At 44.0% G+C, this 25,071-nt stretch overlaps 1 protein-coding gene across 1 annotated transcript in view; it reads right to left on the bottom strand.

The window, feature by feature from the left end:
- Nucleotides 1–2,853: 2,853 nt before the first annotated feature.
- CHN2 (chimerin 2) overlaps nt 2,854–25,071 on the bottom strand; it is a 270,132-nt gene continuing 247,914 nt past the window's right edge. The window contains exons 8-13 of the mRNA XM_080931971.1: nt 17,451–17,535; nt 13,463–13,636; nt 10,816–10,893; nt 8,055–8,192; nt 6,313–6,418; nt 2,854–4,495 (exon numbers count right to left, since the gene is read on the bottom strand). Coding sequence (XP_080788097.1) covers nt 4,324–4,495; nt 6,313–6,418; nt 8,055–8,192; nt 10,816–10,893; nt 13,463–13,636; nt 17,451–17,535 — 753 coding nt within the window. The 3' untranslated portion in view covers nt 2,854–4,323. The remainder of the gene's footprint in view (nt 4,496–6,312; nt 6,419–8,054; nt 8,193–10,815; nt 10,894–13,462; nt 13,637–17,450; nt 17,536–25,071) is intronic.

Genomic DNA, 25,071 nt, shown 5'->3' on the forward strand with positions numbered 1-25,071 from the left:
AGATGGATAGGCCTATGAAACAAGTGCTGCTTTTCTTCGTGAGTTTGACCATAGGTTGTATCTTCTTTTCTCACCGAGTTCACCCCCATCACTAATATGCCTTTTAGGTCCTGTCCCCACTTAAACATTCCTTGATGATAACACTAACTAGGGATCTGAGTGTCAGGGTGCACAGCATGGCCATTTCCAAAATGGCTGTTAACCCAGTTTTTGTCTTTTATCCTGACTCTGCCTCGTATGGCCATTTCTGTTCTCTGTCCTGGCTCTCAAGTTGTGGTTTCCATGTGAGATGCTTTCCTTTGAACTTGGTACTTACCCACAAAGTCCTGGCTGCCTCCTAGGGAACTCACACCTGGGTCTCTCTCATCCCTCATGCTGTGAACCAAGCTGGATTGCTGTTGGGGAAAAAGGCATCCTGATTGGCTGGGAACCTCTGGTCTTTCACTTCCTGTTTTGTCTTGCTACTTGAGGATCTTTCATCCTCGAACTCCTTTTACTTGGTACCACAGGCTCTTCATCTCTCATGCTGGCCTGGATATTTGCTCTCATCCCTTTTCCTCTTTGCTCCCACGTCACAGTTTTCAAACCTCTCCCACGCCATGGCTAGCACCACTTCCTGCATCCTCTGCTTTGTTAAGTCTGGGAAGATGTCAGAGGATGGGTGGACATGTGCCATTTGCTACTCATGCAAGTGGTAGCCATGGGACTTGTCTCATGTTTATATTTTAGAGTGAAGCAGCTGTAAGTATAATCATCTTATGATGTCCTGAATTAGAAACATAAAAACAAGCTATCAGAAGGAAGGCAAGAAAGTGGAATCCTGAGTGTGAAAAAAATCATTTCAACTCGTTAGGAAAACATCCTAACACTTTTAGCTACCTTAGTCTGTTCATGTTTGTGCTAGTAAATTTTATATCCAATTGACACAAGCTAGACTCATCAGTGAGGAGGGAGTCTGAGTTGAGACTGTATGATCAGGCTTCAGGCAAACTTGTGGGCATTTTAATTAGTGATTGATAGGGGAGGTCACAGTCTATGGTGAGTGGGACTTTGGGCTGGTGGTCTTAGGTTCTATAAGGAAGGCTGAGTAAGTCACATGGATGTAACCAGTAAGCATCACTCTTCTGCATCTGTTGCTGCCTTCAGGTTCCTGCCCTGTTTGGGTTCCTGTCCTGACTTCTTTCTATGATGATGAACAGTGCTGTGCAAATGTAAGCCAAATATCTCCGACCCCCCAACCCCCCGGCAGCCAGTCTGTCTGTCTGTCTACCACAAGTTGCTCTTCCAGCCAGACTAAGCTTATTAATTCTTTCCATAAGATAAGCCTTTTCCTTGCCTATAGGTTTTCAGAGTAACCCAAGCTTGACATGTGTTTGTTGGAGTCCACTAAATGTTACATTAAAAAAAAAATCTATAAATTGTGTGCTGCTAGAGGTTGGGAATGTATAGGCCTCTCACATTGGGTTTCAGGATCAGGGCAGCCCAGACAGCCTTTATTGGATGCCATTTCTTCCCGATGCTCTCTCCACCCATGCCCCAGCTTCTTTGTCCCTCTGCTTTGCTGTCCTCTGCTGCTATTCTTAAGTTACACACCAGACTCAACCCCAGTCAGGACCAGAGCTTCTAAAAATGCATTTATAGTGATGGAGGAAAATAGTGCCCCCTCCCACCTTCCCACTGCCCCTCTCCCATTCACCCCTCCCACCTTCCAACTGCCCCTCTCCCACTCACCCCTCCCACCTTCCCACTGCCCCTCTCCCACTCACCCCTCCCACCTTCCCACTGCCCTCTCCCACTCACCCCTCCCACCTTCTCACTGCCCTCTCCCACTCACCCCTCCCACCTTCCCACTGCCCTCTTCCACTCACCCGCCCCCTCCCACCTCCCAGGAATCACATGGGGAAATCTACAGAACTGTTCATTCTTCATACTTGGTGTTATCCCACTGGAACCAATGTGGAACCATGTCAGGAGGCTCTCAGATGGTTTGGGTGACATATATGGTGAGCAGGCTATAGATTAAAGCAAGGTTGAGGGGATCAGGTGCTAGGATCACCTTTGAGGAAACGAGTCAAGCTGATCTCCTCACAGGACATTGTTGAGGCATGTCCCAACATTCTTAAATATTGCTGGGACTTCAGCTTAAGCCAGGATAGACTCCTTCTCTTCCTCTCCATGTGACGTCTGCCACCCCCCCCACTCCCCACACATACACTCTAGCCACTCTTGAAACAATGAGAGCATCCATGGTTGCTTTAGGCCACACAGTTCTTTACAATGTCACAGTCTGGATGCTATTGTTACATTTCCAGTGGCACAAACGTGTCCCCAGCCTCCTTCCTCTGCATCCCACCTCCCGGTTCCACCAGTCAGATCTGGTAACAGGCTCATCAGTCTAGAATCAACTTGGGAGCTTTCTGGCTTCATTCAAGGCCTAGCGACATTTTCTCAGAACTCTTTACTGTTACATAAGGGATGGGAGATACGGCCTAGGTGCAATGTGTCTTTCAGAATCCAACATTCCTTACCTCCCAGCAGGCTTCCCAAGAGGAACAGGCTGCCCAGGTGACATGGGAATGCTTTGGGGGTCAACCAGGTGAGCTATGACCTCTTTAGGGTGGTTTGGATGAGTTGGAGACTCTAAGTTCATCTTGTCAGTTGGTAAGACAGAACCCACTGTCCCCACTGTCGAATGTACCGAAAAGTCTCACCCCCCTTCCCCCAGATACAACTCCCTCGCACACTCCAAAATGATGGACAGAGTATTTAATACACGGAATGGTTTTCCTTCCATTACACTGTCATAAATTACAAAGTATATTGCTCACTTCACAAAATAAAACCATTTCCAGATTATTACTGACAGTATCAAGAAGTACGGAAGTCACAACAAACAACTCTGTACAGTCATGAGGGATGGTGAGAGCAGAGAGCAAGCCAAGCTGAGTCCCAGATGCTTCGATTCTGCCCGCAGGGCCTGGGAAGGCTGACAGACAACCAGTCTCTATCACGGGGTAGTTCTCTTCAGGGACTCGAAGCAAGACTTGCTGGTGTGTAGGTCATTTCAGACAATCAAAGGAAAGCAAGACACCGTGGCTGGCTTTAAAACCCTAACTGTACAGTTTCTGCTGCTTTAAATATTTTGCCTGTTACAAAATATAGAGATCTTGGTGTGGAAATCTCATGCTAAGACAAATGTAACCAACAGGATGTGTCTCTAGGAATAAAATCATGTTAAATTATCTCCAGAGCAACTTTTATGAAGGAAAGACATCTGATTAAAAAAAAAACAACCTTATTTATTCATAACTTAACAATAGGTTTATAAAACGAAAGCGGGGAACAAGATTCAACAGTGGTCCTAAAGGTTCATGACTCATCCATATGGAAATGTGGTGAAGAATTCTAAGCAGCCATTGACATCAGTCTGGAGGGCCTGGCTGAGAAGAGGAAAAGTGCTCATTTTGTGATATGGTCCAGCAGCATCCAGTGTCCTTAAGTCACTGTGTGCAGCAGTGCACGCTGTGCATGTTCTAGGATGTACACGGGAGACGTGGAGAGGCCATGACTAATTCCACAACATCCTCTGGGAAGTCACAAGATGTTTACAGAAAGGAAACTGGTGGGTGCTTCAGGCCATCCTAGAAACACTATGAACATACACTATCTCACAGCAGAAAGCCTGTGCTGAGGAGCGGAAACTGTGAAAAGCAGGGATACGGGGAGGGGTGAATTCTCATGGAAGAACTCATGGGGACAGAGGTATGTCGAGGTGATACTGCATTCACGGTCAACGTTCACCAGGCATCACAGCAAGAAGGGGGACAAGGTACAGGGCGATAACCAATGCACTGCACTGGATTCTATTTGCTCAAATAAAATAACATTCTTGCAGCTAAAATAAAATACATCTTACAATATAGGTTTCATTTAACATTTAACATATAGAATTGTCTTCTTTTTTTTTTTTTTTTCTTTTTTGAAGGTGGAAAATGTGTACTGCACCAAGTACCTTTATGAATTAAGTTCCCTTTGATTACTGGTAAGACTAAAGCTTAAAAGTCTACATTTTCTTAATAAGTTAAAGAAAGATTTATTAATCACTCTTCCAGCGAAACAGACATACATATGAGGCACGGCAAAAGACCCAAGGTAAGGGGTTTCCTCCCCTCACCCTTGCTCTCATGTGGAGGCAGGAGACACAGTCCCCCAACTCTGCCATCCACTGTGGTCCAGGAAATTCTGCCACTTGTTTGCAAAAACAAATCAAGTGTGAGAAACGTTTTTATTCCACTAGCTCTATCAGCTCGCTTCCCTGATGGACTAAAACAGAACATCTTCGTTTTCTATTAAAATCTGCACGATCAGCTTTTGGTACCGCATATCATGGAGGGTGGTAAGGGTGCTGTCTTCAGGGGGTCTCATCAGGGTGGGTCCAAACACAATCCCCAGATTTTCTGCATTCATTAAATTGTCCTTTTCATTCATGGTAACCCTGTAAGGCAAGCACAGAGACCTCAGGCAGATTTTCAGAAGGACTGACATACTAGCTAAGCACACAGCACGCCTGAGATCAACTCTGGTGTCAGGGGCATGAAAAAGCAAATGGAGAAAAAGAAGAGCAGGAAGACCTTTGTTAACAAGTAATTTTCTGATTTGTCTTCCTTTTAACATTATTGATACTGTCCATAGAATGAAATGACTCACTAGAACCAACTGGGAACATTAAGCATTGGGAATCCGTTCTTCTTGAAGAAATGTACGACTGTTAGTTAGGGGAGATCAGACTGAAGAAGCCGAAGGTCACCAGGTGACCCCAGGTACCATCATGGGCCTCATATGGAAGTCTGCTTTTTGTCACCATGTCCTATTGGGTTGAATGCTGGAGAGGGGCTGAGAGCAGGCAGGCCCTGTACCATAGGAGAAAGGCTGTTTGTAGAACAGGCTTCTATGTGTTTAGGAAGACCCTGGCTATTGTCACAGGGCAGGAGAATGGCTGGAATGTGGCCAGACTGGAGGCCCATTGTTTATTATGCCTAGTTCCCAAAGGATAAGGTACAGAGCAATCATTATTGTTGGACCAGCATCAAGAGAAGAAGCAAAGAGGCTTTAAGGAGGAAATCTAATAAGCTCTAATGCTGCTTTCCTGGTTTTCTTATGAAATGAATAATGATTTTCTAGATTCTAGACTTTAGGAATTTTGTCTATTAGAATGCTCATTACTGTGTTAAAAATGTACTTAGATATTGAACAGAGACAATCCCTTGCTCTCTACTGCCTTGGAGCATATTCAAAGTAGCCACTTAATGTTAGTTTTAGTAACTAACATTAGTTAGTAAACTCGGTTTGAATAATTTTTGTGCTGCACAGCTACAAAACAAACATGAAAGAGGTCATTCTTCATTCTGGGAAGAGGAACCTCAAGGAGAAAAGGCTTCCATCAGACTGGCCTGTGATTTTCATCAGATTGGCATTTCCTTGATTGGTAATTGACATGGCCCAACTCACTGTGAGCAGTACCATCCCTGAGCTGTCTTGGGTTGTATAAATAAATAGCCCAAGGAAGCCATGTAGAACAAGCTAGTAAGCAGAGTTCCTCTATGGCCTCAGCTCCAGTTCCTGCTTCAGGTTCCTGCCTTGAGTTCCTGTCCTGACTTCCCTCAGTTATGGCCTATGGAATGAAAACTGAAGCCCAATAAAACCCTTTCTCCCCTAGATGCTTTTGTTCATGACTTTTATCGCAACCATAGAAACCAAACTAGGACAGAAATGAGTGCCTGAACATGAAGTGTTGTCATAACAGAACCCATGAAGTGTCTGGAAGTTTGGGTTAGAAAAGCCATTAGTGCTCAAAGCTTCCTGGGGTGTATTCTGTGTGATCTTGGAAGGTAAGAATTCTGAGAATAGTGAAGATGATGGAGGCCTGGTTTATGAAGTTTCAGAAAGAAGCAAAGACTGTCTCTGAGCTGTCTATACAATAGGTTGAACTGTGGTTCTGGTCAGCTGGGGCTGAAGAATCAGCTATGATTCCGAAGGCACCAGCACCACTGAAGTGAAACCTTTTTTGTTTGGGGGACAACTGATGCTGATCAGTTGGAGATGAAAAAAAAAAAAAACAGCTGTAATTAGGAAACCAGCATTATTGAGCTATCTTCTGGGGATATTTCTCCAGAGTCAGCATACAGAAGCTATGGTCCAGGGGGGGCCCAGGCTACATCTCATGCTGACAGCCACTCTATGGACTATCCATGGAGTTTCCTAATGCCTTCTTGGGTAGATCAGGGGTGGTCAGGGATGGAGGCTTTGGCTTACTTTTTGAGGTGGATCATCAGGTATCGCAGGGTCTCATAGTGGGCAGGAGGCAGCAGCATCAGGACCTCGTGGACAGCTTCCAGTCTCTCATCCGCATTGGAGATTTCTACAGAGAGTGTACAGTCAACAATACTGGGTACTAACAGTCTAGATGGGTATTGAGAAGTCTGATTCCGTTGTCTTTGTTGCAAATGGGGCATCTTACAAACTCATATATTCTCAAATGCACTTTCAGTCCATTTCCTGTATCCCGTCTCATTCCAGAAGAAGCTGAGGTTGAGCACTCATTAGTTAAACAAACATCTGTGAAGCTGGTAGCTGTTGTACTCTATAGCAACAAGGGTCCTCTAGAATTTTTAACTCTGGTGGCATATGCACAGTTCATGTTGCCCTCCTGACTCTATCAAAGCTCTTCTTTCCTGTGTCTCATGCGGTTGTGTGCCCTTGAAGTTGTCTAATGACCTATTTCATTCCCAGCCCTCCATATCAAAGACATTTTTTTTTTCAGTTATCAGATGGGCCAACCAACAATGCCATAAATAAAGGCACTTCCACAAAGGTGTTCCAAGGCTTAACCTGACATACAACCCTTGTTAAGGAGCAGATACTAGGCACATTAACAACGGCAGAAAGAGTGTGTGGACTTTGGGCCACTGGCAGATATTGGCAGACACTCAATGAAAGCCATCCCTCCTGGAACAGTTGTATTCGGTCGCTAAAACCTTCTCTACATGGCACCACCAGAACCCAGGAAGGAATTGTCTATCTAGGGGGAAGGACAACAGCTCATCTGGAAAATACATTGTACATGGATCTGAGCAGGCCCTTGCTTTCCCCTGTCAGACACTTCACATAAATATACGGATGCCTTTAAAGACACATGACGTTCCACAAAGCCAAAAGAAGTTCCTCAGAGAAAGGCTCAGCTTCTCTCCCATGTGTCTCAGCATCTGAGCTCTTTCTGCATTGTCACTACCCAGTACCAGGTCCCTTGTCTTTACTCCTTTACTACTCCTCTCCCGGGAGCAGCAGGTTCAATCGGTCAGCATTGGATAAGGCTGAGGTCAACTGTTGACTGATGGAAGATAAATGCTGATGGTTCCCTCATGGACATGTCAGGACAGTTCTCCATGCTAGCTGTCCACCCTCTAACATCATGGGATCAATTTTAAAAATAACTAGAAGATATCAATAAGTGGTCCTACCATATTACAGTAAATACTGTATGCTCTTGGCTATCTATCATTTTAATACAAGTCTCTTTGTAACACAATGTCTGACTATATAACCCAGGCTGGCCAGATCTCTCTAACTCCACCTCCTTTGGTGCCAGGAGTATGCAGCTCTACACCTGGTTATTTCTATTAATCTTGAACGACACAAGCAGGCAAAGATTGGGTGTAGTCTTACTTCATTCAAAATGTTATTCTGCACAATGGGTAGAAATAGTGTGCAAGTACTTCTTTGGAGAATGCTGATTTTTTTTCTTTTTTAAGTATAAAAATATACTTTCAGCAAATATCAGAATTGGTCTGCCCATTGCTAGTGTCCCAGAAACAGGGAGAAAGGATGAGGGACAGAGCTGCTTGGCTCTCAGCTTCTGCCTGTAGAGCTTGGTGAGTATGGTCTTGGGGCACTTGATGAACTCTGTCTGGGTTTCTATTTGCTGGACCTCTGTGCCCCCACTTGACAGAGCCAATGCTCACCCTGAGATCAAGAGGCCTATAGTTCTCGGTACTTACTTGCTGCCTCTATGAATTTGGAATAGGTGTCATATGTGATGATGGGGATGGGCAAGTCTCTGAAGTACAGTTTCAGGGCTCCGGTGATGATGTTTATGTCTGGGTAGATGTTGGCAGAGATATCCGCCTTTTCACCATCTGAAAAACAAGTCTCACTTAGATCTTATTTCACCAAGTTCAAGAAGGCACAGGAAAAAGAACCAACACAGAACATGTCCTGGCAAGCTACAGTGTCTCTCTCTGTCTCACCCTTTCAGCTCCTAATGTTAGGGTCTGGGGGTAACAGAGAGGAGCTGGGGGAGAACAGCACAGGCTATGAGGAGTGAGTACAGACAAGAGTGCATCAGGGTGGATTATAAGAACTTCCCAGCCCCCGCTAATCGCCCTACAGAAATTTATAGTGATTGCTACCGTGGATACACAGCTTCACAGTAGAGCAACAATCTAATATGAAATGACATATGATGATGCTCAAGTATGGAAATGTCATAACAAAACATTATTTTTGAGGCCGTACAATTTGTAGTTAAATCTCTGTTTTCTTTGCCGGTGTTCTTTGGCCTCGAACTAGAAGGTTTCTAAGGTCTTTTTCAGGCTCACAGAACTTTCTTTGGATTTAACCCTTCCTACCCTGACTCATAGCACAGGTGGAATTATATTTCTTGATAATTGTTATGCTTATTTTCAAGGTATTGTGTGTGTGTGTGTGTGTGTGTGTGTGTGTGTGTGTGAGTGTGTGTGGTGTACAGTGTATGCACAAGTATGTGCCCGCATAGAACTAGGAGTTAGGGTGGTGGCCCCCAAGCCTCAGCTATAATCACACAGTGTTGGGGCACATTGGAGTGTTGAGGATTGGCTTTCTGCTGTGTGCATTCAAATGCTAAATACCAGCCCTCAAGATCTGGTTACTCCTACCAAGGAACATAGCCCCATGTACACCAAGTGATGCTACGTAAACTTTGCTCCCCAATTGTACTGTCTGGTTTTGTGTCAACTTGACACAAGCTGGAGTTATCACAGAGAAAGGAGTCTTAGCTGAGGAAATGCCTCCATGAGATCCAGCTGTAAGGTGTTTTCTCAACTAATGATCAAGGTGGGAGGGCCCAGCCCATTGTGGGTGGTGCCATCCCTGGGCTGGTAGACCTGGGTTCTATAAGAAAGCAGGCTGAGCAAGCCAGGGGAAGCAAGCCTGTAAGCAACATCCCTCCATGGCCTCTGCATCAGCTCCTGCTTTCTGACCTGCTTGAGTTCCAGTCCTGACTTCCTCTGGTGATAAACAGCAAAGTGGAAGTGTAAGCTGAATAAACCCTTTCCTCCCCAACTTGCTTCTTGGTCGTGATGTTTGTGCAGGAATAAAAACTCTGACAAAGGCACCAATTTAAAGTTAATTGGTTAATAAAAGACTAGGGCCTGTGACTGTAGAGAGAGGGAAAAGCTGACTTAAGGATTTCGTGAGGGGTCTCAGGAGAGATGGGGGAGGTGATGGAGAGAGGAAGAGGTTGCGAGGAGAGGAAATGGACCACGAACATGTGGCCAGAAGAAGTGGACCCTGAGGATAGGCAGATGGAACAGAAATAACCTGGATTGGAGTCAAATAGTAAGTAACAAGGGACACGTGGCTGGGATGCAAGTTAGACTGGCTCACAGCTTGTAAATAAAATACCATGATTGTGTGTCTTTTATATGGGCTAAATAAAATGTATAATTTGTTTACACAGAGGAACTAGTACAAACCCATGCAGGCTCTATGTTTGCCGCTTGAGTCTCTGTGGTCCCCAGGAACTCTGATTACTTGGTTCTGTGGGTTGTGTTCTCCTGTGATCCTCAACCCCTTTTACTATTAGAATCAATCCATTCCACTTAGCAAACAGGTTGTGAGATTGTTTTTTTTCCAGATAAACATCATTCAATAATATGGGGATTATGAACACATTTTACATGGATAATTTAAAGAATTTAAATGCCTTAGCAAATTTGGTTCCACGTTTCTGAAGAAGCTATGAAGCTTCTAAAAGCACAAACCAAGACAGCAAATGCAGAGCAGATATGGCGGACAACTGGACAGTAGGACGTTAAGAGACGAGGCTCCTGAACGGTATGTGTCCCTAAAGGACAAAGGACTTTACTCCTGAAGCCCATGTGTTCATCCCCCGCTCCCTTTCTCTGGAACTTTGAAAGTTTGATGAGTGAGATCCTGTATTGTGGATGCATTCTCTGACGTGTGTGGTGTGTGGACAGGCTGCCCATTCAAATCACCTTTCACACACTCCTTCCTCATGAGCAGACCTCTCCAGGGTCCAAGGAAACACATGAGACCACACCCAGATTTTTACTTGGCTGCTGGGGATTTGAACTCAGATCCTCATGTTTGTGCGTCAAGTGCTCTGATCTGTATTATATGTATTTTAAATTACATTTATTTTTTTAGGGGTCCTGTCCCTGGGAGGCCTACACTTGGCTGAAAGGAAACAGAGGAGTGGATCTGGGGGAGAGGGGAGGTGGGGGAGGAACCAGGAGACGTGGTGGGAGGGGAAACTGTGATCAAGACGCATGGTATGAAGGAAGAATTAATGATATTTTTAAAAAGGAAGAAAGAAAAATAAAGCAATACGTGACGTACGGGCTAGCATGATGCCTTCCAGAGCATTTTAAAGGATGACTCCTCCAATTTCTGAAGAATTCCCAGACCCTACTTGCACTCTAAGTGAGCTCTTATAGTGCAGAGGGTACCGGGATGAGGTAGAGACAGCGCACCACTCACCTCTGTCAAATGCCATCTTGACATCTTCAATGTGTTCCGTGAACCCAGAGACTCTGTAAAGCCCTTCTGACTTTAATCCTGCAGGGTGGGGGTGGACAAAGAGGAGGAGACTTCAACTTTTGCTTTGCCAGGGCATCTAATAAAGTCACTCTAATTTTATAGGTGCACCGAGTGCTGTGATTTGTTTAGTGATCTGACTGATGTCTCCTGCCCTGCCGTCCGAGACCCTGGAATTTTCCTACCCTTCTCCGTCTCCATCTGCTTGCTGGAGATGGGCATCTCGGTGGAGACCAGCTCTTCCTCCTGGCTGGCTACAAAGTGAGCCGAGATCGAAGATTCTCCCTAACTACCTCTGTCCATCACTTCTGCACACCTACGTTATGGATACAGCCAGAGCTCAGTTTGTTTCCTGGCAACTTAGTCAGCTATTCGGTGTATTGGACACACCCTTGAGTGTGTGTGACACAGACTATCCTGACTTCCTAGGAGAAATCTACATTTTAAAATCTTGCCTGCTAAATCACAGATAACACAATATGCTGATTTACTAAGTGTGCTTGATTTATCCTGCCTTTAGATGGCTAGTCACATAAGCAGATGCAGTAAAGTTCAATTCTATTTAATGGTTTGAAAACGTAATCACAGCAAGAAAGAGGGTATGTTTCTGCCTGCTTGAGTGTACTGATGTGTCGGACGCATGTTGAAACCTAGCTTGCTCGCCTTTGCCTGGTCATCTAAGATGAAAACACAGCAGGATTAGAGGATCGGGTTTCAGATCCCAAATGTCAAAACTAAACTACAGCAAAAATGAGTTAACAGCATATTTGGTCAAACTCTTGATAGCTGACACACCTTTTCAGCTTTAAATGTTTATTTTTATGGTAATATCTGCCCGTACCTACAGAATGTAAGGGATGTGTGTCTCCACTCCCTTCTGGACCTTGGCAGGCATGCTCGATCTGACGAGGCTCTACTGTCTTGTGGCAGACATACTTAATCTCACCTCCACTCCCAGAAAGTCATGCTTAGATAGTAGTCACTTGTGATCAACTGGAAGCGACACACGACATAAAACCTGAGTGCCACTCTGTTCCAGGTGGACACGAAAGCTCTTCTCTGCAAGGATGGGACATGCATTGCCAGAGAAGGAGGCCATGGCAGTTTACAGGAATACATGGGGTAGGCACGCAGCTCCTTTATAGAGGGAAAAAGGATATCCAGGGAGACCTCCCCCAACCCCTCAGAAACTGACTGCTACAGGCAGGACCAAATGATGGGCTCCAGTTCACAGAGCAGCAGAGGCTGCGGGCCATCCTCTGTGAATAGTTTCTCTATCCCTTTACTCTAATGAAACATTTGGTTTGAAAACAAGATCCACAGTAGTAGTGTTCACTAGTCTGTGGCATTTGTTTTGTTGGCTGTAGATACACTGTAACCAGCCACGGCACATTTCTCCTGCCATGCTTTCCTATGATGACCTGTGCTCTCAAAATATGAGCTGACATAAATGCTTCCTTCCTCCAGCTGCTGCTGTTTGGTGTTTTGGGACAGCAACAACAAAAGTAACTTGTTGAAGTTTGGGATTTTCTTTTTCTTTTTTTGCTATGTATTGTAATGTTAAATATTAGCCACACTCCCAGCCTAACTGACCCCCAGAAATGTAGAATCTGCGTGTACACAAGTGATGTTATATAATCTTGTCTCCCAAGTGATCCCTTGGATGGTGAGTAAAGATGCCTATTGCTGGGTTAGATGTGGGGTTGGGGTTCTCGGGATTGGGGTCAGGGGAGGACCATGAGGAGGGAGGAAGAAGACGGTGGAGAAAGAAGTCATCATGGGGTAAGTGAGATGTGAAGTGAAGAGCAGCCTGTGCAGAATTTAGTTATAACTCAGGGTTATTGATAGGGAAGTAGATACCAATAACAGAGGGTAGCTATCTGCCTAGCTCTAGCAATAAGGCTTATTATATGTTTATTATTATACATTTAATATTGTTATAGTATATTTAATATTATATATTAATAGAGATTAAGTATTTTCTACAGCAGTAACTAAAACTGTTGGCCATGCAAAGGAAGTGTAAAGCAAAAGATGCTCCCTGTGTCCTGGGCATGCACCAGGTCCTTCATTTGCATGGACTCCTTCTGATGTCCTGGGGCACAACTGACTTCCCTCACTTTTCAGAGAAGGAAGAATATTCAAAGGGAAACAAGTCACTTGCCCCTTGTTGAAGGTCCTCAAACAAGATGAAGAGGCCTTTCTCTGTGAAGCTTTAGGTTTAGCCATGTGAATATTTGTCCCCTGATTGCCCAATCTATAGTACGGATTGTTGAGGTTGAGAAGAGAGACTTTCATATCATTAATATCTAGCCTGTAGTAAATGCTCAGTCAAAATTTGCAGATATTGGTTGGCTATAGTATATTTATTTGTATGTGACTTTTGTGTGGGTGCAAGCTGTTATCCTAATAGGGGTAGTAAAATGAGTTAGTTTCCTCAATAAAAAATAAAAAACTAAATCTACACAATATAGTAAATATAATATAATTAATATAAGTATTTATAAATAATATGAATATATATATCAATTAATATAATATAAATATAATATAAATAAATATAAATATAAATAGAGAGTATTTCCCAAACCTCTTGCTTCAATTTCCCGAATACATATGTCCACCACCATGGGTCTCTGAGTGTTATGAGCTTTTACAAGTGTGGTGAGATCACAACAGTATACTTTCTTGATCCTCTTGAGATCAGGCTGGCAATCGTTGGGGACATGCTTGGAACACTGTTTGTGTACATTTAACCCACAATCTGTGAATAAAGAAACCATGTTAGCCTCCATGGGTCTCTTTGTCAAGTCCCAAAACAAAGCAGGTGCTGCCAAAATTCATATGACAGTACCCAGGCGTTTGATGGACTTCCCCAGAATGCCCGTCCCATTGAAAGATATAAAAATATCCACCAGATAAACATCAGATTCATCTTAACTCTGAAGCATTGTATGATTGCATGATCCTCTTGACAGTTTTCCAGACCAGAACAGACTACCTTCCTGAGGCAGTGAGGGACCGGATCAGGTTTGCTAGTAGGCTTTCCACACTGAGATTTGAGGCATAGGTTCTCAGTGTTAGTCCTGGCTCATTAAAAACACCAAGGCTCATTTTAGGCTGTGCCCTTCAGTCTTTGATACTTTTGTGAGATACTTAGTTACTCTGTAGGAATGTGTGGCCTTTGATTTGAAGAATTCCTGTAATTTGTCTCTCTGTAGTTTCTAATGCTGACCTTCTTGCTGGCAGGTGGAGGGGCTCGTTCCTTTGGACTTGCTATACTGTTGATATAGTAGAAGTGACGTCAAACAGCACTGGGGTGGGTGGAGGATGAGAGAGCTGATATTTGACGACAATGCCTTGTAATGTGATGATTACAGTAATTATTTATAAAGCCGATATCCAGGGCCAAAGCTGAAAAGGTGCTTTTAAGTTCAATGCACAAATTAAAAGCCTTGTTAGTGGTTGGCATTCATAATTATGAGACACAGTTTGCACTCTGGGAAATGAAAGTTTAATGCCACGATGGGAACGTGTTGTGCACTTACAGTGTCTTTGAATATTGTTTTTCTAGGTATAAAAATAGCACTCCTGTACATCCATGATACATGCACAATAGTGGATGCCATAGTCAATTCTTTCAAAGGTCTGACAGGTGCGCACTTCTGTGAAGCCACCAGTGGATTCCCAGGTAGTGTTTCCTGGCTCAGTCTCCTGCTTTCTTTCAAAGGACGATTTCTAACAGCTTACCAGCATATGAAATTCAACTAAATCCAAGTGCAATTCAGTTTCATTTTGACAGAGCTACTTAGCAGATATAAATTTGGACTGAGTTAACCAGAATTTGGTTTTCTTCCTGGGATCCTGGTTTGTAAACTGGGAGTCACACCAGCAGCAGGTGATCATGAAGGTCAAATGGAAATATAGTGTCTCCAGTCTCTCATTGTGGCCAACACTAAGTCAAATACAGCAGGCAAAGCCCTAGGAGACAGAAAGGCGACCTATCCAGCTGCTCTTTTGTTAGTACATGTTACTTCGCCTTATAAACTTATAGGGTTTTTGTTGTTGTTGTTAAATTGTATCAGATATATTTACCATTTTAACCATTTTTTTAAATGTATTTATTTGTTCAAACCGGGGTATCATTGTATATCTGTGGCTGGCCTGGAACTTGCTACATAGGCTAGGCTGGCTTCTAGCAAGAGATCTAGTTGCTTTGGCATTTTAAAGTAGAGTTTGGTAGGATTAAAAATACTGTTGTGTAGCTACAGCCACCAGCTGCCTCGAAAGCTTGTTTGTTCCTGCAAAACTACAGCTTGATGCCCACTAAACAGCAAGTCCTAGCCCCTCCCCCCAGCATCCAGGAGACCTAGTCTCTCTTCCTGTGAATTTGATGGCTTTAGGTACTTCATATGAGCAGATCTATGCCAGATTTATAGTTCTGTGAATGAATCATTATATTGATCATCTTGTCATTTAAGCTCACCCATCTTGGGACATCTATTAGGATTCACACACACACCCTGGACACTCCTCAGCAGTGGGAACCAGTGGGGGTTCTACCTGGATTCTAACAGCTGTATTCCTTTGCACTTTGCTTGGGGCCCTTGCCTTTCATAATACAGATGAGCATTCCAGTGTGGGCCTATGCCACATTACCTGTTTGTCCATTGGTAGGATCGGGTTCTATCTACTTTTCCACCATGGTGAATAATCCTGCTGTGAGCGTGGGTCTGCAAGTGTCTGATGCAAACATGGTAATTCTATGTTTAAGTTTCTTACACATTTAAGGACCTTTAGTGTATCTACATAGAACATCAATCCTATTAAAATTAGGATGTTTCATAGCAAATATTAAATGTGAAAATTTATAAACTAATAGAACTCCATACACCCAAATAAAATCTGGACCACAAAAAATATATAAATCTGTCTACATCATGCAGCACTGAGGACTGTGGTGGTGCCCTAGACTATCAATGGCCATTTTCAAGTCTTTCTGCTCTTCAGGGATAATATTTATAAAGTAACCATTGGAGAAAACCTACTATATAACCTTACGGTATATTACGGTATATTTCATTTAAAACAAAATAGAAACAGAAACAAACAAACAAAAATCTCCGAGCCTTTCCATCCTAGAGAAAGTTGCTAATTACAGCTAACTGGAGCCAAGAGTTCTGTTTCCATAATATTGACTTTGGACTAATTTCCTGCTGAAACTGGATAATATCAGTGACAAGGGATATTTTTGGTAGCTATAATCTAAGAGATCAAACTAACAATCACAGAGCAGGGCACAATCACAGCACACTCGGGTTGAGCTGTGGGATACTTTGTGAAGCCTTGCAGGTCTGTTTGTTCTGTGTTCCGCAGGGTATTAGAACATTCTGGAGATGCTGTTTCCATGCTGGGCTTGCCTTGGGACCCAGGATGGAAACTGAAATTACTCACACACCAGTGAGGCACTGAATGGGTGTGGCTGTGCTTATAGAATGGAAGCTGAGAACCACTTTCCATGTAGAAAGGAACCCAGAGAATATGGGATCCCAGGATCTAAGTGGGCCACACAGGAAAGAGAAACCCTTTGGTGGGAGTTCTCAGCTGATTCTGTCACAGCCTGGAAAGGAGGCAAGCAGCTACAGAGTCGGTGGCATCCCAAAGTCAACACCAGCGGCAGCTGTTCATGCTGTCAGCACCAGTGTGTGCCAGGAAAATCGTGGCAGGGGCAGTGAGGAAGCTCAGCTATCGAGCTGCTTTGGCAACCCTTTGCATTTTGTTTAGCATGCCGTAAAGAAGATGTATTCCACGGTATTTGCAGTTGGGGTACGCATCCAATTCAAGACGGACAACATGGAGGGGTTCACACTACTCTGAAGTATATGAAATCAAGTGAGCGTGATCAAAAATATATTGAATAAAATTCTCAATGAATGAAGAAGAACGTTGTTTTAAAAAGGAAGGGAGGTAAATTTCACCACTGATCTAATGGCAAAGAACTGAATGTGAGTTCTGGACTCCGGCCTCTTTTAAATTAGCATTTCACTATTTACTATCTAGTAATTAGCTACGACCTCTAAGGCTCCATCCATCTCCTGTTCATTCAATAGGAGATAACCATACCTCCCTTTGGTTCTTCTGGTGATGCTTCAGGGCATGCTGGAGAGACGTGCCTCGTGTTTGTGGCACATACCACGCTCACGGTCAGCTTTTATGGCCTGTCCACTGTAGTAAAGTGGGCGGGGAAAGGGGTTTGCATTTTAGAAATCTATGCAGTTCCACGAAAAGTGGCCTTTTCCTCTTAAGGGCCACTGCCCATTTGGAGAGGCAGGTCTATTTTATAAAGAAGTGTGTTTCTTTGGTTTTATTTATTTTTTCATCCTTGTATGAATGTAAGCTCTGTTTCAGACTTGCAGACACGAAGAAAGACGTCCCTGACAACCGGAGGGAGGTACCGGGTCCTTAAGAAAGCTGGATGTTTGAGCTTGTTTGAGTACAGCTCCTAGCTCTGAAGGATGCCTCCCACTTAACAACATGGCACCTGATATAACCAGAAGAAGAGAAAGTTTAGCATTTACCTGAACACCGGACTCCCTGGGCGATGAGTCCCCACATAAAATTGGCACAGTATTCACACCAGTGTGGGCCCCGGAATGTGTGCACCTGAGGGCCAAACAGAGAGTACAGAAGATTCAGTCTCCTGCAGCCATCAAACATGAAACAGACAGGAGACCCAGCAGCAATGCTCTGTCACCGGGCTCATCCATCTAGTGAGGCAGAGCTGCAAACTGGTCTGGAAGAGACAGAAACAGGCTCGGATCTTTAAAATTCCCCCAAAGAATCCACCCTCCTCTGGCCAGAGCTGAATGTAGGGGAACAATGAGGTTGCAGCACCCTCAGCCATGAGGCTCACACTCCAAAGAGGCTCTGGGTGTGCAAACCCAACATAGCCTACGCTGGCTGCTAGGTTGCTCCATCCTGCATTTAGCTCTCAGTAAGTTGTTTTGGGCAGAAGAACTCAATTACTGTCTCATCTTACTGGAGTTGCTCCATCTAGGTGTAGAGTTTCCAGCCAGAAATAAATAAGCCATGGTTAGGGGATAATTAAACAGTTTCAAGGCTTTGGGCCACTTCCAGGAAAAGTCATTTAAAGGAGTAAAGGAGTTGGCTAAAAACTCAGGTTTATGGGCCCATGGAGTGGCTTTCCCTAGGGAGAGGAGCTATAGTTATCCAGCCCTGTAGTGGCTTTTGAGCAAGCAAGTCGGAAGGTTCTCCTGGCTGGCCAGTGCTTCAGCCACAAATGGTCTTATCTTAGATTACTCAGGTACCGAATTGTGCATTAAGTCATGAATCAAGACCTTCAGTGTATCTACATAGAACTCCGACCTATTAAAATTAGGATGTCTTCATAGCAAATGTAAAAATGTGGAAAATTTGTAAACAGAACTCATCATCATGGTATAGCACAGCTCACCGCAGTGCAGCGCAACACAGCAGAAAGCAAAACTGTTCTCCAGCGCTTGGGAAATACGAAAGCAGCAGTAGGGGAGGCCTTGTTATGAAACCAGGCCAAGATGAGCCAAAACCCAAACAATGACCCAAAACAATGTACTGAGGAGGACATGAATCTATGTGAGAAGGTTCTGGATTGGGTTGTTACAAAGTCCTTTCAAACCTTTAAGCTCTAACCAACAGGCAAAATAAGACAGACAATATTATTTTTAACAAGCTAGAAGGCCAATACACTGTTACTTTTAAAAACAGTTAACAAATAAAGCAAATGTAACAAATACGGTCACAGTTTAGACAGAATCTATGGCAAGGAGTCCCTTATAGCCATGAAGCTACGCAGTAAAACTAAGTTATAATCGCCTTTCTAGTATGTCAGCTCATCGAGTTGACCAGTACCTTGTTTCTGTTTTGAAAAAATGGTGACACTGGTCTCAAAAATGGCTTCAACTTAAAAGGAGTTGTGTGTTTATGGCTGTGCCACCCTGAATGTGCCCGACCTCATCTGCTCTTGGAAGCTAAATGGAGAAGTGTCCTTCTGTTCAGCTAGGACCCTAACTCATGACAAAGCATTCCTTGTAAGAATACAAAGAATCCATGAGTCACTTGCATTTTCAGAGGCCAATGCCATGATCCATTTCTAGGCCCACGGACACAAAACTCTGGACTACAAGAACCGCTTAGGAAAATGAGCCACTGAGAGCGGAACATATTCTGAGCTCAACAACCATTAATGTTTTACTAGAAAAGTGCTCAAGGAGTCAGTCAATTTTGGCAGTAAAGTTGATTATTAACATACTATTGAAATTGCACCATAAGGCAAAATTAATGTATAAGATACAAGAGAAATTGTATGAAGGGGGTTACAGAAGAAAGGTTGGGCTGCTCCTATAGCGAGAATGGGGGAGGAGCACTTTTCTAGATGGTTCTGGAAGGTTCACTGGGAGAAGAATAGGGCTCTGTAGAGGAAGGACAGGGTACATTGGGGCAGACAGATTTATGCAGCTGCTGTAGGAACAAAAGAGCTTGGTGTGGCTAGGCAAGTCAAGATGGATATGACTAAAACAGAGAGGTGGGGAGAGGACCTGGAGATGCCGGGGTAGACAGGAAAAGTGAAGCCACAGAGGGCACCTCACACTTCCTTTGTGATGTGGATTTGGAGTAGGCTCAGCAAGGCTCTCCCAGAGGAGTAGATGCAGAGAAGTGATGGCTTCAAAAGATGATTCTAAACCTGTGCAGAGCAAGGGTGAGAGGGTCTCTGTCTCTAGGGGAACAGGCTGGTGACGACTTAGTAGTCTAGTTGAGGAATGGGGAAAGGCTCGAAGGTCTGTTTTGAAGAGAGAATTTGAACAATCTGTACAGTACTGGATGCTGATTTAGGTACAGGGAAGTAGAATGCATGTGGAATTCGAGGGAGAAGGGTGATCCCTGGTTTCCCCCTTAGCAACCAGGTGGATGGTGATACCGCTTGGTGAGGTGGGGCAGATTATCTTGTGGGAATAAGTTTAGGGGTTGGCTTTGGCTAAAGATAATGTTCTGATGCCAAGGTATTAGTTCAAGCAGGAAGTCACATGATGTTGGTTGCTCAGAGAAGGAATGAGGACCAGAGAGGTGCGTGTGACCACGCCTGAAAAAACAGGTGGCATTTTAAGTTGGACAAATAAATGGATTAAAAAGAATTAGGGATAGAGAAAAGAAGGCATAGTAGCCCACGCCTTCCCTGAAACAGTCTCCTCCTGCTGGCTTCTGAAATGCCTTATTCTCTTGGGGAATGGAGGGCCAGACATAAGCGCGCTTTTTGCTTTCTGTCTTCTGTTCTCTATCATTCCCTTTACATCCTTCACAAGAAAAGATGTCCTATTAGGCAGGTACTGGATACTGACTTAGGTACAGAGAAGACATTGGAGACCTTGTCAGGAATAGTCTCTCTGGAGATTGAACCCAGATTTAAGGGTCCAGTCTGAGCTGAAGAACAAATGGAAAACAAGGAACTAGAGAGAAAATATAGGAACATCTGTAAAGGAGTTTGGCTAACCATCCCTGACAGTTTGGCTAGCCAGGCCTGGTGGCCCATGGCGGGTAAAGGAGGAGAACGGAACAGTCAAAGCTCATCCGGGCAACAGCAAGACCATCTCCTAAAACAGAAGAAAAGCCACTTCATCCAGTTAGTTCTGCCCACACCTGCATGAGTACAGGACCATCGCTGGAGTACAGGAAATCTACCAGTGTCCACATCCTCAGAAGAGAGGTTCTCCCACTTCCCATAGTGAAGACCTGCCAGCGACTCCCCAGGAAGGGGTCTATCTGATCACATTTTATACATGTCATTTCTCAATAAAGAAAACTATGACATGGAAACAAAAGCACGGCAAGAACTAAAACATTTAAGGTGAAAAGAGTCTCGGAATGTAGCTCAGGGGCAGCTCAACGAGCGTGAGGTCTAGGTTTTGGTCCCCAGTACCGCAGTACCGCAGGAAGAAGCTTGGCTATGGCATCACTCAGGGAAAGAGGACAGGACCAGGGAGCTATGGGCCCAAAAGACAATATGTTCAAAAGTTAGAAGTCACTGGGGAAACTGTCAATAGTGATACAAGTCGTCGCAGATGCAGAAGAGGTCAGTGCACACAGAGGCATGAGGACCCTGAGAGAAGATGGATAGACACGGTACTGGAAGAGAGGAATAGTTAAGGATTTCCGGAATCAGAAAAAGGCCCAGAAACATCCAATTAAAAAAAGTGAGGTGAGTCCCAAAGTGAATAAAAACAACCTGCGTCAGCACAGATCCCAGCAATAATACTCAAACCCGAGACCTGACAGCCAAACCACTTACACAGAAAAGAATAGCAATTAGGGTGAAGAGAGACTTTTTCTTCAGCAAAAATGAGATTACAGATCACAGTATAACTCCATCACGTCCCAAGCCTCACTTTCAGACCTGGTTATAGAGAAGGGTAAATGAATAGTTTCTGATAGACAGTGAGGGTTTCCAAGCCTCATGCACAGAAATAAAGGATAAGTTTCTGTGAGTAGCAGGAGCCAGTGAATGGAGTGCTAGTCAGGACACAGCGCTGAGTGAGAAGAAGAAAGTGGGCCAGCCCCTCAGTTCTATCTGCATGAAGAGGAATCAACCACTTTAGTGATTCCAGAATAGGGTGGGAAATGAGTGCGGGAGAAAGCAGAGGCAGGCCACAAGTCTTACAGTTTGGGAGATGTAAGAAGAGCTTTTTATTATCTGAAGGATGTTGTCAGTAATTACACACACTGTTTTTTTTTTTCTTTTGAGCTCACAGAATAAAGGCATGGAATTTATATATTAAGAAAAAACACACACAGGGGACAAATGACACATGAGTTTGATCACAGCAATAGAAAGAAGGAGAAGAGGAAAAGCAATCAAGCTGGTGAGCATCTGTAAAACACTTATGGTTCTCTAATGACCACACTCAGGAAAAACAGATTTGTAGACGCCAGTTAACAAATATTTACAAGAAACACACTCAAAACACAACACCAAGAGAAATATTAGAACCAAAAAAGATGCACCTCACAAATGCTAGCTAGCCAAGTAAACCCACTAAGTCAGATAAACCTATTTGCATATTAAGCAATAAAAAGAACTTAACAATTGGTGAAAATTTGCAGGAAAGATAGAACCCCTTTGAGCTTACATGAATATGACAATGTAATTTCAAAAACCTAAAGTAACCATGGAAAAATACAATGAGTCCAACGTGCACTTACAAAACCCATGAATGGATGCAGTTATAGGAACTGGACTTTGTACCCAATAATTCAAAGAACGTTTTTCAAAAAGCACACAGAGCATTTACAAAAGCTGGCTGCTGACTATAATATGAGCAAATCCAAAGGGAATGACACCACCTGAAGTGTACTTCGAAGTATGTATTCGGTACTCAGCAGTGACAGGCGTGTTGCTCACTTAGTGCGGGAGGAGGGCGGATGGATGACAGGCATCCTATCACATTCACCTGTGACTTTCCCACCGCCTTATCGTTTCTGTGCTTCTCTGGTTCACATGCAGATTGCTGCTCGGAACCTTGCCCTATCCTTGCATATATACATGGTTGAAAGACATTAGAGAACCAGGGATACCCTGCACTTAAGAACCTTGTCATCTATAAGGATGAATAGACAGCCAAAATGATCACGTGTCAGGCAATGTATTTGAACATGTGAGACATATCAGTGCCAGGATAATAGAGATAATAACCAAATCTTGCAAGAAAGAAGACCAAAGTGATTGTGTGGGGTTTTGACATATAGATAGAAGTTCGTCATACTGGGAACAGTGAGTAGGTGGGAACACTGCTGTTGACTGGGGGGCACATGGGAATGAATAACTAGGGGCAACATTCTAAGATGGCGTGGGGAGATGGGGTTGGGTGTTGAAACACATTCTTTTCTTGTGAAGGATGTCAAGGGAATGATGATACAAAGTTACCTCGATTGTATCCAGTGTGGCAGGAACCTCATTGGGGGCAAAGTCAAAATACAAGGTTCAGTGGTAAGGAAAACAGTTTTGGTGCTTACAACACACAGATGGGGCCCAGACACAACTACAAGCGCTCCCAGAAAAGAAAGACGTCCAAGCTTCACTTCTGCAGGCAGACTCCGAAGCCATCCAGGACACCAACTGTATACAGTGCTTAGCAGCCCCTCCTTATTTAACCCATGTCTTCCCCTAACACAAATCCTAAGCCCTAAGACCAGATGAACGCAGAGGGACTTCACAAGGAACAAGTCGCTTTTTGTCCCTGCTTAGTCCCACACAAGTAAAATAAAATCCGAACAAGGGGAACGTTGAGTTAGACAAACATTATTTTAGGCCCATGGCCCAATTTCCTTTTGAGGATGGGCCACTGTTTATTTTTGTGGCTGGTGTGTTATTCTGTTTTCTTTTGGAACCTGACCGAGTCATGCTGTTCGGGGTTGATGTCCAACATCTGCCATCTCGGTGAAAGACCCTGTACCTTAAAAAGTCACCAAGCAGCCCTTCCCATTCTCTGAAATCTGTTGAATTTTTTTTTTTTTCAAAAATATCTTTTAAAGAGAAAGAACATTTTTTTTTTTTTTTTTTTTTGCAAACTTGAGGGCAGTAACTAAAATACCCCAGACAGGAAGAAAATACTCCAGACAGGAAGAATGTTTGTCCAAGACTATTATACTGGGCATGGTCTGCCTGGAATTCAAAAACCACACCAAACAAGATGGTATTACCAGAGATAAGGCATGTTTGACAAATGGTCCAGGAATGGGCACATAATAAAAACAGGAGGAAGAAGAGTTGTCAAGAAAGTCCCAGGCAGGCAGCAGGCATCCTCACTTGGCTCTTTCAAGATGAGCAGGGTGTTATTGTCTCACACTTGCTGAATCTGGAAGGCCGGGCTCTCCAGTGGTTTTGGAGTAAATGTTTTGATGGGCCAGCGTAGACACTTCCCAAACATACAATCCACTTGCCCAGACTCCAGCTGTAAGCAAATGCTATTTATGATGTGCTGTGGTGCAGAGGTTTTACTTTTTCTTATCAGTTCATATCAGAGTAACTCAACCTCATCCTTACTTACATTTTTGGTCTAGAAGATTCATGGGTGTGGAGGCAGCTGTCTTGGCCACTACAGGGATTTATTTTTTCCCCCAGCATCTCTGGCTGTCTACATACCAGAGGCTTACAGTATCCCTCTTAAGGGATGGGCCATAAATGTCTCCAGATACTGCCTCGTGGTTCCTGGTGGGGGTCGATACAAGCTTGAGATCACTAATACAGAATAAAGCTATTTTGCCTTTGTTATTTATATTTTAAACAGGAGCCTTGGTTCTCTCATTTTACTTGGAAAAGACGTACAGGGCTAAAGTCACTATTTAGGCTGTTTAACGTGCATAGAAGAGTAGCTTGGAGTTGGCAAAAGATCCTTCTAGACTCAAGTGTCTGGGTTTTGGAGGTCCAGTCATCCAGAGAGCTAATAACACAGTCAGGGTGTCTAGGGTACTGAGGAGGATTGTCCTCCCCAGTTTACTGTGCTTCCCACAATCGTGTGACAATGAACTCGTGTGAGACATCAGATTAAACTCCAGGTTCTCCCTTCCTGCAGGAGCAGATGGAATTCTGACCTTGAAGTGACCCTTCTCGGATGTAAGGAGATAGGAGAAGGGAGCTAGCTACCTGTAACAGAGACACTTTCTGCAAGCTCACTGAGGCTCGCTGCACAGATGCCGTGAGACAGCCCTGTGCTAAGGCAGGCTCTAATGGGACATTATGGGATCTAACGATCCCCAGAGTCACCTGTTGGTAGCTTCCCAGGGCATTTAAAACAGGATTAAAGATGCAGTCTCGAGGTAAAGCTCAGGAGACGGAAGCCTTGTTAACCGTACTGCTTACGCTGAACTGTAAGCAAGGGCTCAGCTTCATAATCACCACCCCAGCCTCTGAGAGACTGAAGATTCGGGGTCCCCTGGCTGAGGGAAGCCCTCAGACCCTCCTTAACAAAGATTTGAAAGCAAGAGTGTAAATCTATACCAGAAACAATAAGGCCCGGATGGAGATGGGGTGATGCCCCAGGAGCTGGTCAAGATGTAAGAGCAGGTGCCAGAAGCTGCACATTTGTGAGTGGAGTTGATGCATAGGAAAGAGGGGGTTTGGAAGTGGAAAGAGGGGGCTGTGTTTCTAAAAAC

The sequence above is a fragment of the Micromys minutus genome, assembly GCF_963924665.1.
Source record: "Micromys minutus genome assembly, chromosome: 18".
Taxonomy (NCBI): domain Eukaryota; kingdom Metazoa; phylum Chordata; class Mammalia; order Rodentia; family Muridae; genus Micromys; species Micromys minutus.